The sequence below is a fragment of the Ammospiza caudacuta genome, chromosome 4 (assembly GCF_027887145.1).
Source record: "Ammospiza caudacuta isolate bAmmCau1 chromosome 4, bAmmCau1.pri, whole genome shotgun sequence".
Classification (NCBI taxonomy): Eukaryota; Metazoa; Chordata; class Aves; order Passeriformes; family Passerellidae; genus Ammospiza; species Ammospiza caudacuta.
The window spans coordinates 11959527-11984118 of NC_080596.1; the positions used below are offsets into that span (position 1 = coordinate 11959527).

Here is a 24592-nt window from a genome sequence, read left to right on the forward strand (position 1 = left end):
AGCAGCAGTGCACATATAAATGTCTGCAACATCTGTGGGTGATGCAGGCTCAGAACACATTACCCCTTGCTCTGACAACAGGTATTCTTCTGGAAAGGCATAAGGGCCAAATTCAGACCTGAGATAGATAGTTTCAACTCAAAATTACAAACACATACCCTGGATCTGAACTTGTCCTTAATCTGATTTGGATTTCCAGTAAAAATATATCAGAGAAACCAGAGGGATTTTTTTCCCCCCTGATTTTTGCATGAAATGTTTTGATGACAAAATTAATTTCTGGTGGTAAAACACATGATGATATTAAGAGGAATGCAACTCATTGAGAATGAACAGGAATTGAATAATTTGCCTGCAATCTCTATGGAAAAAACTTAGCTGGCAAGCTGCAGGTACTTCTTGAGCAGGAGGCGTTGCTTTTCTAAAGAGACTGTATTTATTATGGGTGGCTGGATATCTGCATGCTGGCTCAGTTCCCTGTAGTAAGGAACTGACCACATTACTATGTGCAAACACAGGGTTCACTCAAGTGGTACTAAAAAGAGAAGAGGTGGGGCAAGCAGAGCTTTAAAAAGAAAAGAGGAGTCCATCCAAGTCTGGATGTAAAAAACAACTGCGAGTCGGAGAAGGACGGTACCTGGAGATTTCGCTCCCTGCATTCCATTGAGAGCTGTGCTGAAGAGCTTTCTGAATTCTCTGCTTTAAAGATTTAAACAGCAGCTTTGTTGCAAGGAAATTTGAAGTGATCCTTGCAAGCATGGCTTTTGAACTGTGTTAAATTTGTGGCAAGAGTGTCAGGCATTTCATACTTGGCTTCCAAAAGAGAAAAAAAAAAAGAAAGGAAAGAGCGAGAGAAAAAAGCCCTGATGTGTATGGGGAAGAAATCTCCCAGGAATTTCTTCAAGGTTGTAGTCAGACACAGTAAGGTCTAAAGTGACAAGAAAAGCAAGGCAAAGATAAAACTTGAAATTGTGATAAGATGTCTGAGTCTAAAGTGACAGATTGCAGAAAACTTTTGGGATTACACATGTTCATCTTGTCCTGGATATGACTGAATACAAGCTAGTTTTTCTCTAGTGACAACTCAAAAACCCCCTCAAGATTATGTTTCTCTTCCTTGTTGCTTTTTTGCCAGTGGTTTTTAAAATTGGTTTTGTCAACCTCTCAGCTCTGCAGCACTGGAACTGTCCTAATGGATACAGACTAAAGCCTGAAAACTCTGCTTGTGTAGGTAAGTTGCTGAACATTCCCACATTAAGAAAACTGCATTTGTATTCTCTTAATTTGGCTTTAAATTTTTTGAAGGTTTTTTACAGATTGCTTGTGTGTTGTACTGGCAGAACTGATAAATCAGCTTCTCAATATCTGTTGCATGTCAAATGTACAGAACTCTTTTTTTTTTTTTTTTTTCAGAAATCAGCACTGCCTGTTTAACTATCAGAAAGCAGAATAGGTTTTCATATAATCATTAATAGATATGAACTGTTCTCTACCATAGCTTTAGTGTCTCCATAGTTTCAGTACATGAGCATGCATGTATTCATGCTTCAATTTATGAAAAGTTTGAGTATAAGTGTGTTTTTTATTTCTGTATACATATATGAAGAGTGTTTCAATTATTATGTATTAATATGCATTTAGATGCAGGCTAGATAACTTTAAAAGCTATTTTTTCTATGCTCATTATTACATCTAGGTGTGTGTGCTCATGCTAATAAAGCATCTCATACAATACATGAATAGCAGGTTGTTTAATACTGTAGTAGGGAGGTCTGGGAGAAATATGCAACACTAACATTCCTGTGATTTGGAGCATATAAAATGCAAGTTTCAATTCTTTACAAAGTGTAAGACAAAGGATGACAGAACCCTTCTCCCTCCATTGCTACCGTGAGATCAGATTTTTTCAAGAAATCCAGAGCCAATGAAGTTGTGAACTTTGCAGTTAGGAGATGAGGAAATGCTCTGAAAGGATTCAAGCAGCTCCTGATACTTGCAGGTAATGCTTTTGCCTTAGATTCCTCGGGCTTCAGAGGCTCTGACTCAGTTCTTGTAATGAATCTAGTGATCCAGTAACAGGTGCTTCCTCTGTGCTTTCTGCCAAGAAATATCATCTCGTAAGCACAAAATAGAAGCCTGCATGTTAAATGATGTCAAAGTGAGGGGGGAGGAGCTGGGAATTTTTTTGTGTACAAATGTAAACCTGACTGAAGGTTTATGTGAGAGCCGAACACACCTAGAGTGCTCCTACCCTGATGCTTCAGTTCAAAGGAAAAGTACACTTCTGAAATTAATCTCCATATTGCTACCTCCTACTATGTTTGCTTCATGTTGAAAAGCACTCTCAAAGTGCACAGACTGAACTCCCTTTAGGCAAACTTAAACCAGAGGGTGTCCCTGTAGGAATCATCTTCCCTCTTTTTGCTGATGGTGGCCATTTGGTCCATGGGACCAGCCTAGGCCTGAGTCTCTGTGAGTTCAGGCTGAGATACATGCAGTGGGTGTGCCGTATCCTTAGCAGCTGTTGCTGTTTACACAGCCTTTCCTATAGATCCATACCATTTGCTAGCATGTACTTAGCTTCCAAGAGCTCTTTAGGATGTCCATTAGCTATGGCTTCTGCATTACTGGGTTTCCCAGTTAAGAGCTTGTGTATAATGGGAGAATCCTACTGAGATGAAGGGAATTGCTTGGCTACTGTTCAATGAGTTAAAAACCCCACTCTAAATATTAATATGCAAAAGGCTGCAAAGGCTTTTTTTTCCCCAGTGGACATATTTTGCACATTGATGCATATTGGTCTTCCATTAATGAAGACATAACCAGCTCTGCATAAAGTCTCTTCTGTTGAAAATTAGCTGCTGTATGAGTGAAGAACTCTGGATAAAGCACTGAAACAGATTGGCCGGTAGGTCAGCAAACTCTTCAAGAAATATCAGCAGAAGAGTTGATGTTACTGTGACATACTCTGAGCAATTCCATGTGACACAGAGCAAGTGAAAAATGAGAAGCATTACAGCAATTTTTCAATTACAGGCCACTGGATTGCAGGGGATTAAGCAAAGGTGAAATTTTGACATGAAATGTAAGACTGCAGGATGCTTTGGTGTTAGGGATTTCCCTTTCTCTTTCCTCTGTGTCCTGGACACACGACTGGTGCTGTGAGCATAGGACCGGACGCGTGATATTCTAGTTCAGTAATGATGTGAGACAGAGGGTGCAGTGGAAGCAAGTGGCAGGAAGCTGGAGGCAGGCTTTGAAGGCAATACTGGGGATAAAAGTGGTGAGTGGGAGATGTGATTCATACCACTGCACTGTGAACAATGACATCAAGCTGAATCGTGGCTTGGCCACCATTCTTGGCGAGCTGTAATAGATACACCGATTGCAAAATGTTCTTCATCCTCTGAGGCTGTGGTGGCAACCTGCCCGCCATAAGGGTTCCCCTGAATTGAGAAGGTGTCTGCTCTTTGTTAGTGAGCTGCTACAAGTGATATTTGCAGGAATGTGTTTAGGCTGTTCTAGATCTGGATTCCACACTGAGGCTGAAGACGAAGGTCTGGGTCATCTTCTTACATTGCTAAATAGCTCACTCCTTAATTAGTTCCTTTGATTTCTATAGATATTCAAAGATCAAAGACTTCCTCATCCTGTGGAAATATAATGAAATCTAACCCTAAATGTCTCACATAATTTTATACAGTTATTTTAAGAGGGATTATTTGAATCCTGACTTGTTATGGCAAGAGAGAAGGGACTTTTCTGAGGCACTGTTAGTCCCAAAACAGCAAAGCTTATAGGAAAGAAAGTTTGGGAGAAGAGATCACAAGGTCAGAGCTAAACTAGTCTGATGAATGAATGCATCAATATATTGACAAGTTATGGTAGAATTGGAAGCACTTCTGCAATTTTTGACATGCCATCTTGAATTAATAGCTTATTTTAAGATGCTGTGAGGATTGTGGATCAGTCACGTTTAATAACTCATGTTTTGTAGACTCCAGTAGAATCATAGAACCTTCTACCTCTGAAAAAAAATAGTCTGGCCTACAGAGGAGCTATTATTGCTACAAAGAAAAAACCACATGCATAGCTGGTCTCAGGAGGGCTTTGATTTGTAACATATTTGACAATGTAAGCACAACAGGGTGTACCAGAGGATGAGCCTACGCCCGCTGGAACCAGTTGCCTTGTGCCCTCCTGAAACACCACGTTAACAACAGTATTTTTTATTCTCTCATGGTGCATAGATGCTTTCCCTACTCAAGACTGAAAAAGTTTTCCTTGTTTGTCTGAAGAAGGCCCTAGAGCAGCCTCTTGCATTATCAATTTTAGAGTAGATATTAATGTCTGTTAGTCTTGGGCTACCCTAGGTAAATATATTATATTCTGGATTAGTCTTGGGCTACCCTGGGTAAATATATTATATTCTGGATACTGCAAGACTGGAAGTGTACTTTGGTTTCAGGGCTGACTTTAAATACTGTGTAAGTTTGAAAAATGAAGAAAGATAATAATTTTTAAGATACCAAACAGTATTGTAAAAAAATCTTGGAAGAAGGAAAACAAGACCCATATTATTGAAGTTTTGACTGATCATAGGTTCTTAAACTCAGCACATTTCTACCAAATTCTGACATTAACTGCTGAGCCCTTGTCACTTCTACAGGGCTAACATGCTGCTCATTCCTACAGAGCTACAGCCTGCAATTAGAAGGTGACAACTGCAGCTATGTAGGTCACCTCTTTTGGTCACATGCTTCCTTCTGTGTGTGAAGCTTTACTCTTTTCTTTCTTCCTGTTCACCTCTCTCCTACCACTGAGATGAGGAACATAAAGTTATTAGTTTTTGTTTTATATCTTTAAATTCCCCTTAATTATCTAAATCCTGTCTTCACTTTACTCAATACTTCTGAAGACATGCTGTTAAAACTTCTTGTGTGTATTCTGAGAAATATGAAATGCCAAAACCTTTTTAACTCTCTTTCTTTGCAAGCATCTCATAAGGAGCAGTAAGAGCCAATGAAATGGGGAACTGCTCCCTACCCCTGTCATGACAGGGATAAACCTGATAAGCTGCCTGTGCTTCCCTCTGTATTTCAGATGAGCTGCAGTGGAGGTGTGTTTTTGACTTGTTTTCAGTAGCTGTCTTCCAGCTAGCTTACTTCTTATTATACTGATGTGGGAAAAGGAGCTTGTAAATATTTTTAAAATAGTAGCCAGTAATTCTCAAACATGGGTCTGAACCACAGACCAATTCATGAGGAGATTCACATTCAGTTGGATCCAGCTGAATGTGGAGAAATACTATCCTCAGCTATGAGAACTTGGTTCAAAATAGAAAGGAGGCAAATATGTTACAAGAAAAGACAAAAATGGCATCACCCATCATGTGATGCCTAATACTAAAGAGGTCTAAGGGGCAGACTCCTGAGCCATTAACTAATATTAAAAAACTCATTGTAAAATAGTAGTTACTAATTTTGTATTCTGTTCTAAAATAAACCTGACTACTTTTTAGTATCTAATTTGAAATCTGATTGTAAAGGGAGCTGGATGACAGTATTTGATGATGCTTCATGGCCTCCATCTTTGATAGGCAAGCCAGCAATAATATGTTGGAAGTTGCATGATCCAGGAAGTAGAGGTTTGTTTTGTAGCTACTAATTTACTCATAGACTTTATTTCATATAAAATTGATTTCAAGGGTGGAATTTTTTTCCATTCTAGTGAGCAAACACTTAAGATCGGAGTCCAGAAAGGGGAAAAAATAGAGATGCTGTTGTTCCTGGGGATCTTTTTGTCCTTTCTCTACAAGATGTCTGCAACTCTTTTCTAAATTTTATTTAAATTATAAATTTGATTTGATTTTATACTTGATAAATCATCTGTTCTCACTTGGTGTCATAACTGTGACATTATCATCTCTGGCCTGGAAGACACCAGGAGTTGTAACGCCCTCATTGTGTTCATATTGTATTTCTAACCACGGTACATGAGCATTTCACAACCTCTACCCTCTCAAAATTTGAGTGATCAGGTTGTGTTTTAGGCCTCATTTAAAATTGGAGATAAAATATATTGAACTGTGCATCATCTGTTTCATTTTGAGCTGCTGATAGCTGGAGTGTCTTCCATTTCCAGCTATCTTCTGTTCTTTGGGCTAGATGCTTTAAACACAATAGATAAAAGTGATGGGTTTCTTTCTTTGTCACCCAGATGAAATTTCATGTTCAGCCTTGTTGAAAAGCTGAACAGCTGATTGAATTAATCATGAGTCCAACTCACCAGGAGCTAGATTTGCATGAGGTTATTTGAGTGTATGTATCTGCACGTATACTTTATGTATATAATGTATGTATTTGGGGCCATAATGAAATTCAAGTTCTGGCTCACTGTGGTTTCTCTGTGTCCCTGCCAGGCATACTAATGCTTCAACCTTCTGCAAGCAGAGCCTTTCTCAGGACTCTCAATAAAGTAGTATATTTGTATGCAAAGTCTTTGAGAGCTGCCAACATCGTGATGACATGATTCATCGTTTTTGCTGATTCTCAAGGCATTTTTTGCATAAAGAAGTCTTTGAGAACTAAGCAGAACCTCATTCTTCCTTTCAGGGCTGGCTGTCAGGGCACTGCAGACAGCTTTTGTGTTCACTAAGCCGATTTCTTTCACAGGGTAAAGTTCCCACTGGGGGATGTGGTTGCCAGGACACGTAAAACAGCTTCAACAGGATGCAACTCCATGCTTTCCTCTGGCACTAAAACTGCAGATGAAGGCACTGCTAGTTACACCTGATGGATGGTTTTCTGATTGAGTTCTCCTAAACCTTAGAAACCAGATTTTTTTGGTTTATTTTACTTTGGGGTTGGTGGTTTGATTGCTTGATTGGTTGGTTCGATTTGGGTTTTTTGCCTGGATTTTTTTTTTGTGCTTTAAGCAATGAAGAGAGGGTGTTAAGCATAGGATCCTCTTCTGTTGTTAAAGCCATAAAAGCCAAACATTGGCAGTGCTGCGGCCTGTTTCACAATGACAGTGTCTCTTGGCTCTTCCTGCTCACCACTGGAAGGGCACTGTCCAGTGGTTGAGCTGCCTGTGGCCCTGGGCCCCTGCTCTGTTATTGGGAAATTCTCCTTCCTCGAGAGCCAGTCTTCAGCTGGAACCACGGCTTGCTTTTCAGTATGTGTGGGATTTGCTTTTACTGTGTGAATTTTGGTGGTGATGAAAACGGGCAGGCTGATAACCCTGAAATCTTCTCTTAAAGTGCTTTTACTGAGAAAAGAGTGTAAATTCCTGCAGCCTGACCAATCAGTGCTCTCATTCTTGGACAGTCAGTTTCGTACACTCATATAAACCTGGAGAATCCCCCCTGGAAATAAAGTGTCATTGTCCTTTTATCTTGGTCTGTTGCTCAGTAACCTGTGTTTGGTAAAGCATGTCTTCCCAGTCTGACCTTGACTTTAGAATAAACTGCCTTCAGAGTTTTCCCTGGTAACTAGTTCCCTTAGTGATTCACCCTTCCTGTTAAAATGTGAATTTAATGTCCGAATTTAAATTCCCTGGCTTTAGTTCTCAGCTATCACTGCTTGTTAAATTGTTCCTGAAAAAGATTATAGTGTCTTTTAGAAAATCTGCTGCATTTTCTTTGGGAAGGTATTAATTTGTGGCGCTTAATCCTTCTTCCAAGCTTCTTTCTGAAAATTTAAGCATTCTGAGCTCTTGAATTTCTCATAGAAAGAAAGGCATTTTCTTTACCTTCAAATCAGGCTTTCTATCCTTGTTGTATACACTTTCTAATTTTTCATGATCCTTTAACAACCTTTATCTGAGAAATACAAACAGCATGCCAATATAGTCTGACCACTGCCATATAAAAAAAGCATTTTTTGTCCTCACAGTCATTAATTTCTCCTGTGTTTATTTGTGTTGTGATTTGAATTTTCTTGTCAGCTTTCTGTCCATTATGAACACAAATCCTTCTCAGTGAAAGCAGTCTTTCAAGTCTAATCTATAGGCCAGGCCTATTTCTTTTAACTCTCAATTAATGTACTCTTTATTGTGATTGAATAATAGCTCATCTGTGCTTCACACTGCTTTATCAAAAAACCTCCCTCTTTAGCACTCCTATATCTACACGGTTGCCTTTTTCACCCATACTTGTGATTTCCACAGAGAAATAACTTCAGGCTCATTTAGCAAGCTATTACTGTCATAAAAGTATATTGACAGACATAAACTACATTATCAACACATTCTCACACGTGCTGTGGTGCTGGTGGCTGGATCATGTCAGGTGCCCAGCTTAGTCAACCAGTTTCTTGATTTGATAACCAGTGCATCAGGGAGGGAGTGGCAAACAGTGTTCATGTCTACCTCTGACAGCAGCTGGACAAGGAGCTGAGCTCATCACAGCCCTTCCCCTTGGGCCACCAAAGAGCCCTTTGGTGTCACTGGCATCCAGGCAGTGTTTGCCAGGAGTATCTAGTTTTAGTGGTGACCTGGAGCCCATGGTGTCTGTAGCACATTAACACACTTCTAAGCCCATCAAACCTTCCTAGAGGGGATTTGGAAGAGTTTCTCTTTTAATGCTGTGGAGAATGGAATGTACAATCCTAGTACATGTGGGAAAATATGTTCCTGAAAGCTGATTGTTTGGAGAAAATTGTGGGTTGGAATTAGAGTACTTTATGAAATTACATTGCTGAAAACACTTCTGCTTTATCTTTGTAATCTAACAAGAATCAGTTGCATGTGCTCTGATTACATTTCATACATTGTCAAATTACTTCAGCTGCTATTTGGAGCATGAACTTGTGGGAAAACTCTGTAAACAATATGGAAGCCTTCCCTAGTTGGTACAGACACATTAGGCAGCTGAAAAGCATTGACATTATTTTTGAACACCTTTGGTACCTGGGCACAGATGAAACCCCTCGGAACACTTATTTCTAAGCATAGTTTCTTAAAGCAGTTTGGAAGAGTGGTTTGCAGAGCCACGGGATACGAGAGATCTGCTTGCTTGGATCTCCCTGAGTTGCTGGGAAAGTTTCTTTCAGAGACTTTTGTGAGTTGGTTAAATTGCTGTTCCTCGTAGTCAAGGCATTGTTCTTTAAACTAAGGGAATTCTCACATAACACACACAGACCTAGTTTGTTGTGAATCCAAATCCTTTAGTGACTTATTTAAATGTATCTCTTTAAAACAAAATATGTTTATTCCTTCATTCCTGCATGTGCTGAGTCACATGGGCAAGAAAAAAGCTACTCCTTAGAGCAACCATCACACAGTAGTTGAAGAAGGAAAATATACAGGAAATATATCAGCATATTGGACGGTCAGATGTTAAGTACCTTGGGAAGTTAATATCAGATGTGTTTGTTTTCAGCAGGAAAAAAAATTTATCCCAATTTCGTGGGACAATTATCCATGGTACTGCAAATTTCTTTCCCCCTTAGTATAAACTACAGTCCTCAGTGGTAGACTTTTTTTTTAAACAGATTCCTTTGTTTAGGGCTTAATTAATAGTCACTTCCTCAAGCCCTGACAAAACACCATAAATACTTCAAATGTCTTTCAATTCCTAAACCTTCTAGCCTAACCTACCAGTTAAAAGCCTAGTTTCTAATGAATTTGCTCAGTGCCTTGATTTGGGCTTGTTTCTGTCAGAATACAGTGGGAGACTTTAAGTGCTTTGTATGTCTGTTTGAGATTTGACTCAAACAAAAATGAGCTCAATGATGACCTCAGTGCTGTGACAATCTGTTTTCTGCTTTGCTGTTTTGCAAAGTCTGTTTATTTGTTGGCAAAATTATTACTGTTGAAAAAGGGATAAAGACAGAAGCAAGCAGCTGCAAGTTGCATTTGCATAGCAAATAATAACACAAATCAAGACAAGTCTGTTCCCTGTGTTTGAGCAATTAGAGGCCAGTGCCCAGACACTAGGGAAAAGGGTAATTTTCCTAGGCAATCAAAAAAACTCAAAATAAAAACCCAGCACCCTGCAAAACCACTGTGAATGTGACAATGATAAATTACGCCCCCAACCCCCTATAATTCTGAAACTAACGCATGAAGGAAAACATAGCCACCCTCATTTAATTTTTACATTTTGTGACAATTTATTATTGGGTAAGTTTATCAAATTTTATTCTTGTTCTTTGCTGCCTTTGCTAGGTGAATTTTCCTGATCTTTTTCAAATACCAATTTCAGATATTGATGAGTGCCTTGAAGGTGGTTTGGGAACTTGTGGCCAAACCTGTATCAATATTCCAGGGTCGTACATCTGCTCCTGTTTGCCTGGCTACTCCTTGGGTATTGACAAGCAGTCTTGCTATGTAAACGGTAAGGACATTTTCTTTTTTGATAACTGAAAAAGGGCTTTGGAGATTCAGTTAGCATTCCTTTTCAAAGTGAACCAGGCCTGCTGGTCCCTACTTGTCAGCGGCTGGGGTTCTCTGGTTTGCTGACAAAAATCCTGCTACTGTGTGGGTAAGAGGCAAGGCCAAAAATGCCACAGAAGAATGATGGTGAAGAATGTAAACTATAGTGATAGAAAGATGAATGAACATATGAAAACAAACCACTAAATTTAACAATTACTTCCTATTTGCCCTCTCTGCCAGTTTAAAACTGTAAACTCTCTTATCCCATCCTTACTTCCAAGAAGACATGGCAGTACACAATATTCCGCTACCTCGGCTGCTTTTGGTCTGTTGGCCTTGGTGTCTTCCCAGTATGTTTAGGTTCTAGGGACAGTGCTGTAATATCAGAAGCAGGATGCCCTTATTTTTGCTTTCATCCATTGGTTTTCATGCATTAAAACACAAGTGCCACTCTGAGTTATTTCTCTCCCTTCCTCTGACATGAATGTATAAATTGATTTTTAAATGGGGGAGATGCATTTAATTTTAAAAGTTTTTAGCTCTTCTATGAGGAAGATATTCACAGTTACAGCCTTTGATTAAGCCTCATTTTGTCCTCAACTGATACTACCCAGGGAAAAGAAAAAGAGTTGGATTTTATTGGTTAGCTAAATCCTATATTGCATCTAGAGTGTGAGGTGGAAGTGCTCTGAAGTTCATCTCTTACCTCTCCACTTTGACTTCCTGAATGCTTGGCTTTGGTGCCGGCCTGGGATACACCATAGCTCCCTTCTGATCCAGGAACTAAACTTTTCTATTTTTTGGCTAGTATTTATCTTGCTGATGCAGAGATGGGATTTGACAAGGCAGGTTTCTGACCTGAGAAGTGGGACCTGTACTTGAGTCCCTATGTGTGTAGATTTTGGGACCATGAACATAACCAAAATTATTCTGTAGAGCTCCCAAACTGTCATCAACACAATTATTTTAGAATAGAGGCCCTAGAATCATCAGAGTTATCAGCAACATGTAACTCACAAAACCCAAACTGGATTTTTTGTGGTCCTGCCTAAACATCTGTAGTTCTTCTGCAAACTCTGCACTCCTGAACTGAAGTGAAAACCAACTTGTTTTTTCCCAGTGATATTTGTGCACAGGTATCCTTCAAAGAACAATCTTTCCTTCATATTGGAATACTTAAACTTTTAAACATGTTGTTACTAACATTCATAGTAACTGCAGGAAGTGACAGATAGAGCTCCTGTGATGGATAAGGAGCCCTTAAGTCAGATATAAACCCTTCTGTGGGGGATACACCAGCTGAAATACCCTCATGTTATAAAGGCAGGAAGATCTTTGGTGCAGATATGGTTTACTTGGTAATTAAACCCCTGGTAAATCTGAGTGGTGCCTCTGTAGCAAAAGTTGGCTTTGTTCATCTCTTGTTCCATTTAGAGCCCTCATTCACAGGTACCTGGTAGGGAATTCAGAGAGTGGAAAGGAGAAAACCAAAGTGTGTAAATATTCTTGGTCAACTAATTGGCAAGACTGCAGGCAGTAGCTGTCAAATCCCTTAGATAAATCAGCCTGGCCACTCTTCAATATTCATTTAGCACTCACATGAAGCAAGTTCATTGTTCAAATATGGGGTTGCTCAGTTCAAGTAGCAGCAGGAAAAGGGAGTAATTAAAATCCTGTAAGCAGCTGTTATAATTAGGTGATAGCTTTAAAATTTGAGATACAAAATATTCTGCTAACATGGAAACAGTGTACTGACCATCTTCCCTGTGAATGAGACAAAATTACATCTTGGGTGCTTGTCAGAACTTTCTTCACTTGGAAAAATCAAAATTTGTCTCATTCCTCTGCTTTGAAAGGAGAATTAAACAACCTTGCAACTATGAAGGTGAAGCATCTGTCTCAATTTTGTAGAAGAGATTTTTGTTGAGATTAAAGCCTCGGTTTTCATTCTAATAGTAAAGATATTTAGTTAAAAAAAGACGTGAACCTTGTCAATAAAACCAATTTAATTTTCAAAGGTATATGTGTAAGGAAACTGGTGGTAGTGCATCTTTGATGGCATCTATTCCCAACTAATGGAATTGTGGAATAATTCAGCAATTGATTACACAGGTTTGAAAGCTGTCATTCTGTTGGATCTGTATCAATAACTGCATTTTAAAGTCAGCTGGGTTGAGGACTACTTGTATGCCAGGATCTGTTGTTTCAGGCAACCATGTTCTAAAATTCCATCATTATCAACACAATGGGATTTATGTTTTGTACGTTTTTTTCAGTTTAAAATTAAATTAAATAATAGACTCGATGCCCGCAATTAAATATTTTTATATAAACAAACAAAAAAGCAAACAATACACCCATGTTTATTTTCAAAATGAAAGTTAAAATGTGTTGGTTACATAAGAACTGCTTTCCTATATGCACCTGATAGACAGCCTAAATGAAAACCCTTGTGGTTTGGAGAGGTAGTTAGGGCTCCTTGAACAATTTTAATTGTAGTTAAGGTTCCTTGTGCAATCTTAATCATGCTCTACAGTGATACCCTAAAAATAACCAAGAAGGCTTAATAAAACTGGATCAACCCCAATTATTTTATCATACTAATTGTACTTCCATACTTGTCACCTTGTTTTAAGGTTGCATCAAGGCTATTGGGATCATCCTAGCTGCTCATCACTTTCAACCTTAATTGGTTTTCTGGAGTATGGGGCATAATTGGAGCACCTTTCATTTTAACGTATGTTATGTAAGAGTACTGTTATACTCTTACCATTTGCTCATTGAAAATAAGAGATTTTTGTCTGGAAGAAGTTGTTGCTTTTGAGCTGTCGGAGTTTTAAGTACAGGTCTTTTGCTTTCCTTCAGCCTGCTGCAGCACAAGAAACCTCCCAAGTCTCCAGTTTCTTCCTTTTTCCTGTCTTGGGATCTTCAATTTCCCTTTTTGGATAGTTAAAGGAAGGTTCCAGGCTACCTCTCTGTGATAAATTCTTGCCATAGCACAATAGTTTGAAGTGATCTTCAACTTGGAGGCACATCCATGGCAAACTTCTTTCAAACTCAGCTGGCAAGCATGCAGTTGTTGTTTTGACTTCTGATTGGGCTGTGGTTGTTTGGGATAAGTGGTAATTTCATTGTCATTTCAGTTTCCTAACTCAGATTTTTGCCATAATTTTCAGCATCAAATGTGAAAGGACCATTCCATTTATATATAACTGGTTTTCTGTGATACACCTCAAAAGTTGCTATTAAGAAATGAGACATCTAAATCTTGAACTTTCTCTTTGCCTAGTATGTAACTGATGAGAATTCAATGCAACAAAAATGCAATGATTATCAATTAAATGGTCTCATTTTGTTTTCTCCACACCAGACCCAGCACCATTCCTGCTTTTTAGCCACGGAAATGCCATCTTTAGAATTGACACTGAAGGGACAAATCATGAAAGATTGGTTTCTGATACTGGTCCATCAACACTTATGGATTTTCATTATATAGAAGAGAAAGTGTATTGGGTAGACTCTGAAAGGCGACTACTTCAAAGAATTAATCTAAATGGCACAAAACGAGAGGTAAAGTAATCAGTTCTTTGGAATTCTCACAGTTAATGTGTAAATCTCTCTGTGGAAATCACCTGCTCCTTGGGTACAGTTCTGCCTTTACTGTTCACCAATTAGCACTTTACTTTTGCTCTTGTAATGGTTCTGACCCTGAGCCAGGCTATTTTACTGGCATTCACATTCAGGACATACAGTATTTTCTGTGGATCAGGTGAATGCAGGAGAGGATTGAGTTAAAAATGCAGGAGAGGAAATTCAAACAAATTAATGCTGTCTAGACTTTATGTTTCTATCAGTTATAGATTATTCTCTGGCATTACAATATTGTCTTCAAGATTATTGTAACACAAGCTGACAAAAATGCTATGAGAAGAATGTGCTTGGATTCCTACTCATTTCTTCTCAAACCTTTTATTGGTTTCTATGGTTGCATAAATGCCATTAGCACTTTATTCTTTGTTCGGAAAAAAACCTGTGTATTTCATTGCATCTGGCTAATTAGGGAGGGCAGACAGGCTGTTCTGGCAGAACTTTATTGCTGTGAGATTGTTCTTTTCTTTGAGAGAGATTGCCAGTATCATTTACCTCTGTGGAGTTTTCACTCATGTATTTTCACTGATTTTAAGGGATCAGGGTCCAGCAGCAGTGTGTTAGGAGACTTCCATCTGTAACAGCACAGGCCTGGGTGCTGCATGGTGTGCCAAATGCAAAACTGTAGCTAAATATTAATCCAGTATATATCCTGTGCAGAACAGTTTCTCCTTTTGCAGGAAGTCACTCAGTTCAGAGGAGGTATGTGTAAGCACAAAAACCAAATGAAAGTGATGAAAGAAAAAGAAAGAGAAACAGCTATAGGTCTGAAAGAAAATAAAGTAGGCAAAGGAACGAATGGGAAAGTTTCAGCTGGGTCTTCTATTCCTTGTAACAAATGCCAAGTTTAGAGTAGTCATTAGGAATCCTCTTGTCAACTCATTTTTTCTTGTTTACAGAGACTATGTTACATAGACAAAGGCATTTCAGGATTTGCTATTGACTGGATAAATCAAGACATTCTCTGGGCCAACAGACAGAAAGGAACCATAGAAGCAACTGACATGAATGGGAAGAAACGCCGAGTTCTTCTGAGAGCTGTTGGTCGTCCCACAAGGATCACCATTGATGCTGAGCAAAGGTAATTTTATAGGGATCAGTAATTTCATTGCAATGGACCCCAAATATGTAAAGTACTATGGTTGTGGTTTCATGGAATCATAGAAATGTGTTAGAAGAGACATTAAAGGTCATCTAGTTACAACCCACTCACCAGGGACAGGGACACCTTCCACAAGACCAGGTTGCACAAAGTCCCATCTGATCTGCCTTGAACAGATCCAGGGGTGGGGCATCTTCAACTTCTCTGGGCAACCTATTCCTGTGCCTCACCACCCTCACAGTAAAGAATTTCTTCTTTATATCCAATCTCAATCTACCCTCTTTCAGCAAAGTTTATGGGTAGGAAAGCAGTATTGGGAAGCAAAGGGAATGATGCCTGAAAATGCTGGGAGTCACTCGTGCTCCAGACTCAGCACACTTAGAATATATAGTATGTTTTCTGAAAAAAAAAGTCAAAACTGATAGTTTGCTGCTGTTTCCCTCGTTTCTTTATCAATGTCTCCAAATATTGGTTCTGAATTCACTGCTGCTGCTTAGCATCACTAGCACTTTGGCCTTCACAGAGATGCTCCTTTCAGCTTCAAGTAATTTACATGGAGAGCCATGCTCACATGAGAGGCCTGGCTCCTCAAGGGTTACCAGTATAAATCATCACAGTGGTGTCTCCATGCTGATTTTCCCTTACACAAAAACTTCTCGCATTAAAGTTGCAAAAAAAAAAAAAAGAAAAAACCAACTTGAGAAGAATTTGAAATGTTTCTATTTTGTTTAGCAAGAGCATATATTTGTTGCCACTTTTGATTTGCATTAAAGCTGCTCAAGGTGTGTGTAACTATTTTAATATTAAGATTCTTGTGTCCATTCCTAACACATTTGTACATAAACCAATTTTCTGATAATAGTAGAATTGCTAATACTCTTTGGAATCTTGGCATCTCAGTGGGATTTCGGGCCTGGACATCAGACCTGCCTTTCCTCAAATTCGCAGGAGCTCCCCATAGATTTGAGAAGTAATTCCAGTTTCCTTGACTGCATGTCTGAACAAAGTAGAGAGACAGACAAAAGTGCCTTGTGATTAAGCTGGGCTGATTCCTCCTTGACCTACTTGAGGGAAATTGCTACTACCTCTAGTAATACTAGTTTTTAGTACCTCTAGCAGTACTCGTAGCTCTAGTACCATACAGAGAAACTCTGTATACAGGAGCAACTAAATAACTTTATAAAGAGTGTGTAGCTGTGATGTGATTTTGAAAATGTAGGGTTTGTTTGTTGTGGAGTTTTTTGTTTTGTTTTGTTTTGTTTTTTAAACATGCCTCTCTTGCCTGCAGGCTGTTATTTTTGTCTTCAGATGGTACAGTTTCCAGCATATACCGAGCATCTCTCAGTGGAAGTGATATGATAAATATTTTGAAAACTACAGAAAAAATAAAGGCCATCTCACTAGATTTGGTTGACACAAGGCTCTACTGGATCCAACATGACCACGGAAAAGAGATTTCCCACATTAGATCATGTGACTATGATGGTGGAGCTGTTCGTTTCCTCAGAAATTCTGTCCGGTGAGTTTTCCTCAGCTTGTCAGAAATAAAACATTCATTTCAGGGATGCAATTAAGATCTCTCCCTCATCCTCCCTTTTACTGGGTCAGTCCACAACATGAGGAGTATAAAGTGTAATGCAAATGGCCTGTGACTGTAAATGTAACATTAATGATAGGAAAATGAAAAAAATGTCGCTGTTATGAGAATAATAATTGCCACTCAGCACTCTCTAACTTCCAAGATTTCAGCTAATGATAACTAATTAATCCTTAGAAATCCTCTCTGAGTGTTTATTAGCGGCCTTTTTCTGCAGAGAGAGGAGCTGAAAGGAGAGATTAAATGATTTATCCAAGGTCACAGTGGGTGAGCTCAGGTGTCTGAGCCGTGCTCAGGAGACTGAACTCCATCCTCCTCTAAGCCTGTTGTCCTCCTTAGCTGCAGCCTGGGGAGGCTTGGCCCTGAGCTCAGGCTCTCCAGAAGCATCAGCAGATGTGGAGAAAACCGTGCTGTGCAGGAGCATTGTCCTGCCCCAGTGCCAGTGCTGGGCACAGTGAGGGGGCTCTTAGGCCCACGTCCTTCTGGTCCTCGTGCTGCGCAGGGGTGCAGGTGCCTGGTGGCCACGGGGCCAGCGAGGGGATCAGGAAAAGGCTGTCACCACTGAGTCTTTCACTATGGTTGGGTCTCCATGTGCAGAAAAGGGATTTCCGACAGTAGAGAAAAATTCAGTTTTGCTGGTCTGCTTATTTAAATATGTGGTCCACCATTTTCATATGAGGAACACAAAGTTGGCTTCTCCCTCCCATGCCAGCAGTCAGTTTGGGTTTTTTCTTACTTTTTCCCCCTTTCTCCCTTGTGTTAGTTGTTGTTCACTGGGGTATTAATTTAGCCTGGATGATCTGGATTCAGCATTCTGGATCTGGATTCTCTTTTCCACCTGGAATATGTTTTCCTGGAAAGCAGAAGACAAAAATACCTTTTTCAGTATTTTTTCTGATTTCTCTCTTATTTAAAACTTGACCCTTTTGTGATTTCTGCTAGCTGCTGTAACTGTGGTCAGTGAATGGAAACTACATTCCTGAGATAGGAGAAGCAGCAGAAGATGGGCTTTAGGAGTGCCCTGCTCCTACCATGCCATCTCCACCCTGATTTCCTCAGACAGTCAGAATTGTCAGAGCAGGCCCTGGATATTGGGAAACAGTGGAACTTATCTGACCTACATCCTTGAACAGACCAAGTTTCCATTTTGGTTGCTGGATTCACCAGAAGCAGGGTCACACCCAGAATATCTCTCTCAGTTAAGTCAGTCCTGACCAATAGATCATTAAACCTGTGAGAAATGCAGGTTATCAATTTTGTGTCTATTTCCTGCAAATAAGCAGGATTGAGTGCTGAATTATTTTGGTAATGTCTCTGCACCTCTTCTGATTCTCTGATTCTTATATATAGAAGATACTATAGTGTGTGTGTGTATATATATATATACAACATTTTAAAAAAGGTAATTTTCAGTGAACCTGACTAAACTAGGCACTCAGAAAATGTTTGAGTGAGTAAATATGTAGGGATCATGTAATGTGCCACTTTGCTCTCTTCTCTTGTAGACATCAATTGCTTGGTATGTCTCTCTTTGCTGACCACCTGTACTACTCAGACTTGAAGTCTGGCATGATATGGAGAGCCAACAAATATACTGGAAATGTTCTGGTCACAATTAGCCTGAAACCATCATTTTTCCCACCAGTGGAGATAAAAATAGTACATCCATTTAAGCAGCCAGGTGCAAGGATTGATTCTCAGGATTTGGGTAAGTAAATGTAATGCTGCTATGTGTGAGAATAATAATGTCATACACTCTGATTCTCTGCAGTAAGAATTGTCTTTGGCAAAATTCCAGGCCTCAGTGAAATGAAGGAAAAAGTTTTTTTTCACTTCAGTGGTCCACAGTTCCACTTGGTGTGTGCAGCTCCAGCTGAGTATCAGAGTAGAAGCATGCCAAGCATGAACTGCTTGTTTCATTAATGTATATACACATGCAGATAAATGTGACTTTCTCATTCTCTTGCCTTTCTTTACACAAATACATTTTTATGCTTTCCTGCTAAATGCACAAAGCATACAGATTTTTAACCCTCTGTCTGCATTATCCTCACCAAATGTCTGCTTCATTCTGGAAGTTTTAGTCTAAAGCACATGGAAACAAGTCTGACTATCATGGCAGTGAATGATTTTAAGCACACAGTATGTTCTACAAATGGAGGTCTCAGCTTTGCTCACTCATCACAGTGAAATGATTCAATTAAAAGTCATCACATCTTAGACAGTCCTGAAGCTGCTGTAACAACTATAGGATAAGAGACTCCTACCTCTTTAATTGATACCAATTGCAATCCACAGTGTGAGTTGGTCATCTCGCTGTCTTTCACTGTGAATCCAAAAATGAAGGTAATTGGCTGTCAATAGTTCACCTTCCTTGGGGATTCCTGCTGAGGCAGTAGGAAGTGGGGGATGTCCAGGGAAATAATGTCTTGTTCCCTAGTCTCTGGGGAGCAGAGCATTCTTGCTTTAATGGAATAGCTTTTGTCACCAGTGTTGCTTGGGTAAGAGCAATGGGGCAAAGAGCATGGAGGCATTTGTGTGCCAAGCAACGGTTGCACAGCTCCCAAGGGAAGGCAGCCATGGATTCCCAGAGGTATAAAGACATGGGGAAAATATAGTGTTTGTTTTAGTTCATATGAGCAAAAATCAAACTGTAAATGTATCTTTTTGAACTATTCCTAAATAGCTACTATAAAATAGGCTTTGTCTTTCTTCATGCCAGCCAACAGCTGTGCCCTCTGAAGATTGGTCTGAGTGGCAAAATCAAAACCTTCAAAGGCTCTTTCCCCCTCACACACTTTGTTTGCGGTGCCAAGACGTGTTGAGATGCAGAAGATTGTGTTCCTGGAAATCAAGCTTACCCTTGTAAGCACAGGGAGTCTCTATTCAGAGACAATACTTGATCTGTCCTTACTTTGGGGAAAATGGTTGTCCTGGCAAATGGAAACACTTTTTTCTGCTGACACGTTTGGTGCTCTCACATAGAGGAACTAGGGCAAGAATGTGCAGCTTAATTTCAGTGACTGTGGGCGCTTAACCTTTATTCCTGTCTCAGAAGATTTACTCCACTTCTTCCACCAGAGCATTCTGCTTTCTGGCATTTCTCTTTCCATGGAAAAGGCCTTTCTCTGCTTTTATTAATATATGACCTAACAATGTTTTCAAATGGATGTATATTTCCAACATGTTTAGTGAATTTTTGTACGATAGGCTGTTTACATGTTTAGTAAATTTTTGTATGATTCTGTTGTCAGCAGTAGGCTTTTTAAAAAAAATTCCAAATAGCTTCCTGTAAAATGTCTGGGAAGTGGTGGAGAAGAAAGAAAGAAGCTTAAGAAGTTGAATCCAGATGAACCTTTTGGACTTTGTATGTGCATTGCTTGGCTTATCCAATGCAAGAACGGGGATGAAAGGAGGACTAATGAGCCTGGAGTTCAAATGAGATTTATAGCTGATCTTACAACAGAGAAACCTGGAGATAAAAGCATACCTAGACTAATTGGATGCTCTGTACAAGCTAAGAAATTGTACATTGCAATGTAATGTCAGCTGTGAATTATCAAGCCTTCTTTAAAGCAGATAACTAGTGAGTTCCTTCAGATGAAAAGGGAACTTAAGAGAAGTGTGCAACTGATATGATTTGATTTTTTTACTGTCATTTGAATTATTTACTTTGCTACTTAAATTCCTTAGGTTCCCTCTTTCCTTTCTCTTTCAAACTACTTCCTTGGATTGGTCAGGGCCAATTAGTAGAGGGAAGAGCATTAATTCATCTATGGGTTTGCTGTAACCCCACAGAACAACTTTGGTGTGTCACTTTTAATAACGGCTCATAAAATACCTGAAATACCTTAAAATCTCAAATACTGCTGCTGGAATTCTTTGAAAGAATCTTTCCCAACAGAGTAATGATATTCAGTATTCTTGTAAATTTTTTTTGAGAAATTGTGTTGTATTTCTTTACAGTGTAAGATACAAGCATCAGGCTAATATCTGAGTATATGTATTTCCGTGTAAGACAGGTGATGGGAGGGGAAAAAACTCTGCAAAACACAAATAAGTTAGTAAGAGTGGTTTATAATGGTGTTCTTCCAGAAAATATTACATTATAGACTTTGTGATTCATAATTTAGTCCCCATTCTCTTTAAGCTTTGAAATGTGATTGGGTTTTTCTGTATCGATATGGCTACATAGAGTTCTAATATTAGTTAAGAATTATTATCTTCCAGAGAATGTCCAAATGGCAAAACTATAGTTTCTATTATTTATTCTGTAACTCCAAGGTCTTTTTAGGCCACTTAGATCAATAATGGTACAACCATGGGGAGAAAAATCAGAAACAATGATAAGCATGTGATGCAGTTGTGGATTCTGTTTCTTTGTGGTTGCATGCACTTAGACTTTTGTTTTTTCTAATGAGTTCTTTATTTGAAGATTAGACTCTCTATTACTTTATGTTCCCAATTCTGTTGCAGTAGAAAAAGATTGTGTACAATTTAAAATTAATTGTACAAAACAAGAGGCTCACCTAAAACTACACAAAATTCTAGCCTCTTGAAAAATAATATGCTAAATAACGTAGATAATATCTACCTAGTCATCCATTCATAATTTTGGATTTAATGGTATGACCTTTGCTAGATAAGACTTAACCAGTTAACCAAATATGTGCAAGGTGTCTGTGCCAAGCTGTCTGGGAAGTTATATATAATTTTATAGATGTGATCTGTCTTTCCACCAAGGGGCCAATGTTTTCTCTGTTGTGGCTGGCAGAAGAATAAACTTGGAGCTTAAATATTATGCAGGTTTCCATCTTTTGGAGTTTAGACTGTGAATGGGAAAGAGCAGAAGAGAGTTAGTAACATACTCATTTCTTTGCCTGTATGAGCCCACGATGTCTTACACACACAGCCCAGGGCAAAGACAGCATTTTGTGTGGCTGAGCACCCACATTCAGCAGCATCAGTTCAAACAAAAATAACCATCTTGGAGACAAAAATAAAATAATGAGTGCTGCATATCTGTGAAAGCACCAGCCCTGAAAGATAGCTGAGCAGAGACATGAGGCTATGCAAATCCTCATGAGAAAGGAAACTGGAGTAACTTTTCCTGAGAAGCAGGAGAAACAGGAAGGCTCCTGGACTTGTTGGGCATATTTTTTCTTCTTCCTTTGAAGAAAGGTTCTGAGTTTGAAATTTGAACTCAACATTTATAATGCTTGTATTTCTCATAGAGCCACACCAATACAAAGATTCTCTAAAATGGGCCAAATGGACCTTTTGCCCAAATGAAACACATGGTCATTAAAATCTCCCGTTATCTTTTTTTGTTAAATAATATGAGTAGTAATGTGGTAATGATACTCCAATAACAACAACAACAACAACAACAACAGTCTTTGTATGCTGTGTCTTAAAAATCTATTTTCTCTCCTTTTTGCATGCATGCTTCCTCTCTGTTGTTCTTATTCCTGAATGTTTTACAAAGTAATATGTAATACTGTGCAGGACTGGGGGCATAGGAAACTTGAATTTTCCCTTTCGTAGTCACTCTAGGTATGGACCCAAACCAAACCATCCCTTAGTTCATGCTCTCTCTAAATCTGCTTGTGCTGACATACAGCGCAAAATGATAATTTGGACGCACCTACTCCTAGTACTCCAAGTACTTTAATTTTTACAGTGACTTTTTTTTGCCTGATTTTACCAATGGAAAAAAATGAAGTTATTTTGCATTAATAAGAAGTCCCTCAGCTTGGTTGAGCAAGCAGATGTTGACAAGAAAATACATCTTTTATCATCTTTCTACTGGAGGGTTAATATGATAAGAACTCCAGTCTACTTACACTGTAATTGTTCTTTCAGAAAAAGGAATCTGTGATTGGAACAGAGAAAAGTGCAGAAGAAGAATCTGCAGGCCAGACTTGAGGACTCATCGGTGTAAATGTTCTAGTGGCTTTATTTTAAGTCGAAATAAACAGTTTTGTGAAGGTAATACATGAATTTTTATCCACTTTATCACATGAAAAAATTCTTCTGTTCTTTCACTTAGTATCTTGAGTTTGAAAAATTACTATGAGCTTGTAAAAATTTCAGTGTGCCATTTCAGTTTTGTGTCCTTCCAAGTCTGAAACAGTTTAAAACAAGACCTGTGAAAGTGTCACAGATGTTATTCTTGTGAGAAATTTTGGTCTTAGTCTGAGTAGGTAAAGGAGTTTCAGACAAGTAGAAATGCTTATGTGTGCTAATTTAATTTTAAAAGAAGGATGAAACAGGATATACCAGCAAAGGTGAAACATGGAATAATCCAGCAACAAGAAGTCTGTCTGAAGTATAATTTCAAAAAAGACATAAATACTTAACATGCTTCTAAATATTTTAATCTGGATTGTTTTATTAAAAATCTAAAATTTCTATTAATAATAGATAACAAAATGCTTTTTAAAGCCTCTCTTTCATGACATGAACAGATTTTATAAGACACAATGCCATCAGAATTCCTAGTTTACAGGATTTACAAACTTGCCTGAGCATCAGCCTCCCAGTTCTCAGGAAATTCTCAGGTTTGATATCTGAATTTCAGCTTTTAATACACTTGTGTTTTCTGAGGCTTTTACTTAAGTCATGTTGAACCCAAATTTTTAAAAAGAACTTTTGCTTTAAGACAGTGTCTATTGTACATGTTTTGGATGTGCACAGGATTTAAATGGCACTGGAATCTGTATGAAAAGTCATCTTTTGGTACTCCTCTGGGCACCTATGCTGGACACACAGAGCATGAGTATATTTTGCTAGAAGGTTTTTAACACTGTATTGAATGAGGTCTGCAAACTTGTTTTCTTATGGTTCATTAGAAAAAAACATATTTTTGTGAAATGAATGAAAATAAAAGGATGTACTTTTTCAGACTATTACTTTGTTTCATTAATCTATTCCCTAACATTGGCTGATGAGGTTATTCTGACACAACAAGTTCTCTTTTTTTTTTGCAGACATTAATGAATGTGGCTTCTGGAATCACGGCTGCACTTTAGGCTGTGTGAACATCCCTGGCTCCTATTACTGCACCTGCCCGAGAGGCTTTGTTCTGCTGCCTGACAGGAAAACATGCCATGGTAAGGAGCTGAAATACACAAACACTTGGAGTCTCCTGTTGGAGAGAGTCCTCATTTCACACTGGAACTGCTGAAAGTTTTGTGTATTGCATTGCTGCTTCCAATCCCATGTTATGTAAGCAGGATCGGCTTAAAGTGAGTGAACTGATTGCAGGTGTCATGTTCAAGGAAGCAGAAGTTACACGTGAGAAACTGTGTGCACTTTTTCAGAGGAGGAAAAAGGAAACAAGTCATGTTTCCAGAGAGACCTCTTCTCAGATTAGGCCTGGTGACACAGCAGTTATGTATTTTTAAATGTGGTCTCTGAATTTGGCTCACTCTCTAAGGATTTGCCCAGTCTCTGAAAGAGCAGCTCACAGCATCATGTATTTTTGTTTCAGATCAGGGCTGGCAGCACTGCCAATATGTATGACATTAGTGGAATTAAATGTATATGCTCAGCCTACAAATGAATTAAGCCTTTCTGAAGTAAGTCTAGAACATAAAATGTGAAAAGCTTCCAAGTCTTGAGGTCTTGGAATATTGTCAGTCACTTTTGAAGTGAAGCTTATGCATAGAAAAAGGTCCTTCTAATTTGTTTATTTGAAATAAAACATTGGTATAGGGCCTAAGCAGGAGTGACAGTGCATACCTACAAGTTCTGTGTGGATCATGGCAGGATAAGGATCTAGGGTATATTAAATATCACTACTGGAGAGTAAATATAGCCACAGAATCTAACAGGCTCTAGCAGTCAGTCTATTTTAGATT

At 38.8% G+C, this 24592-nt stretch overlaps 1 protein-coding gene across 1 annotated transcript in view; it reads left to right on the forward strand.

Moving 5' to 3' along the window:
• Positions 1-631: 631 nt before the first annotated feature.
• Positions 632-24592, forward strand: part of EGF (epidermal growth factor) — a 55492-nt gene continuing 31531 nt past the window's right edge. The window contains exons 1-8 of the mRNA XM_058803867.1: positions 632-1231; positions 10208-10339; positions 13751-13950; positions 14928-15109; positions 16419-16649; positions 18233-18435; positions 22593-22718; positions 23720-23842. Of these exons, the coding sequence (XP_058659850.1) occupies positions 1105-1231; positions 10208-10339; positions 13751-13950; positions 14928-15109; positions 16419-16649; positions 18233-18435; positions 22593-22718; positions 23720-23842 (1324 nt within the window). The 5' untranslated portion in view covers positions 632-1104. The remainder of the gene's footprint in view (positions 1232-10207; positions 10340-13750; positions 13951-14927; positions 15110-16418; positions 16650-18232; positions 18436-22592; positions 22719-23719; positions 23843-24592) is intronic.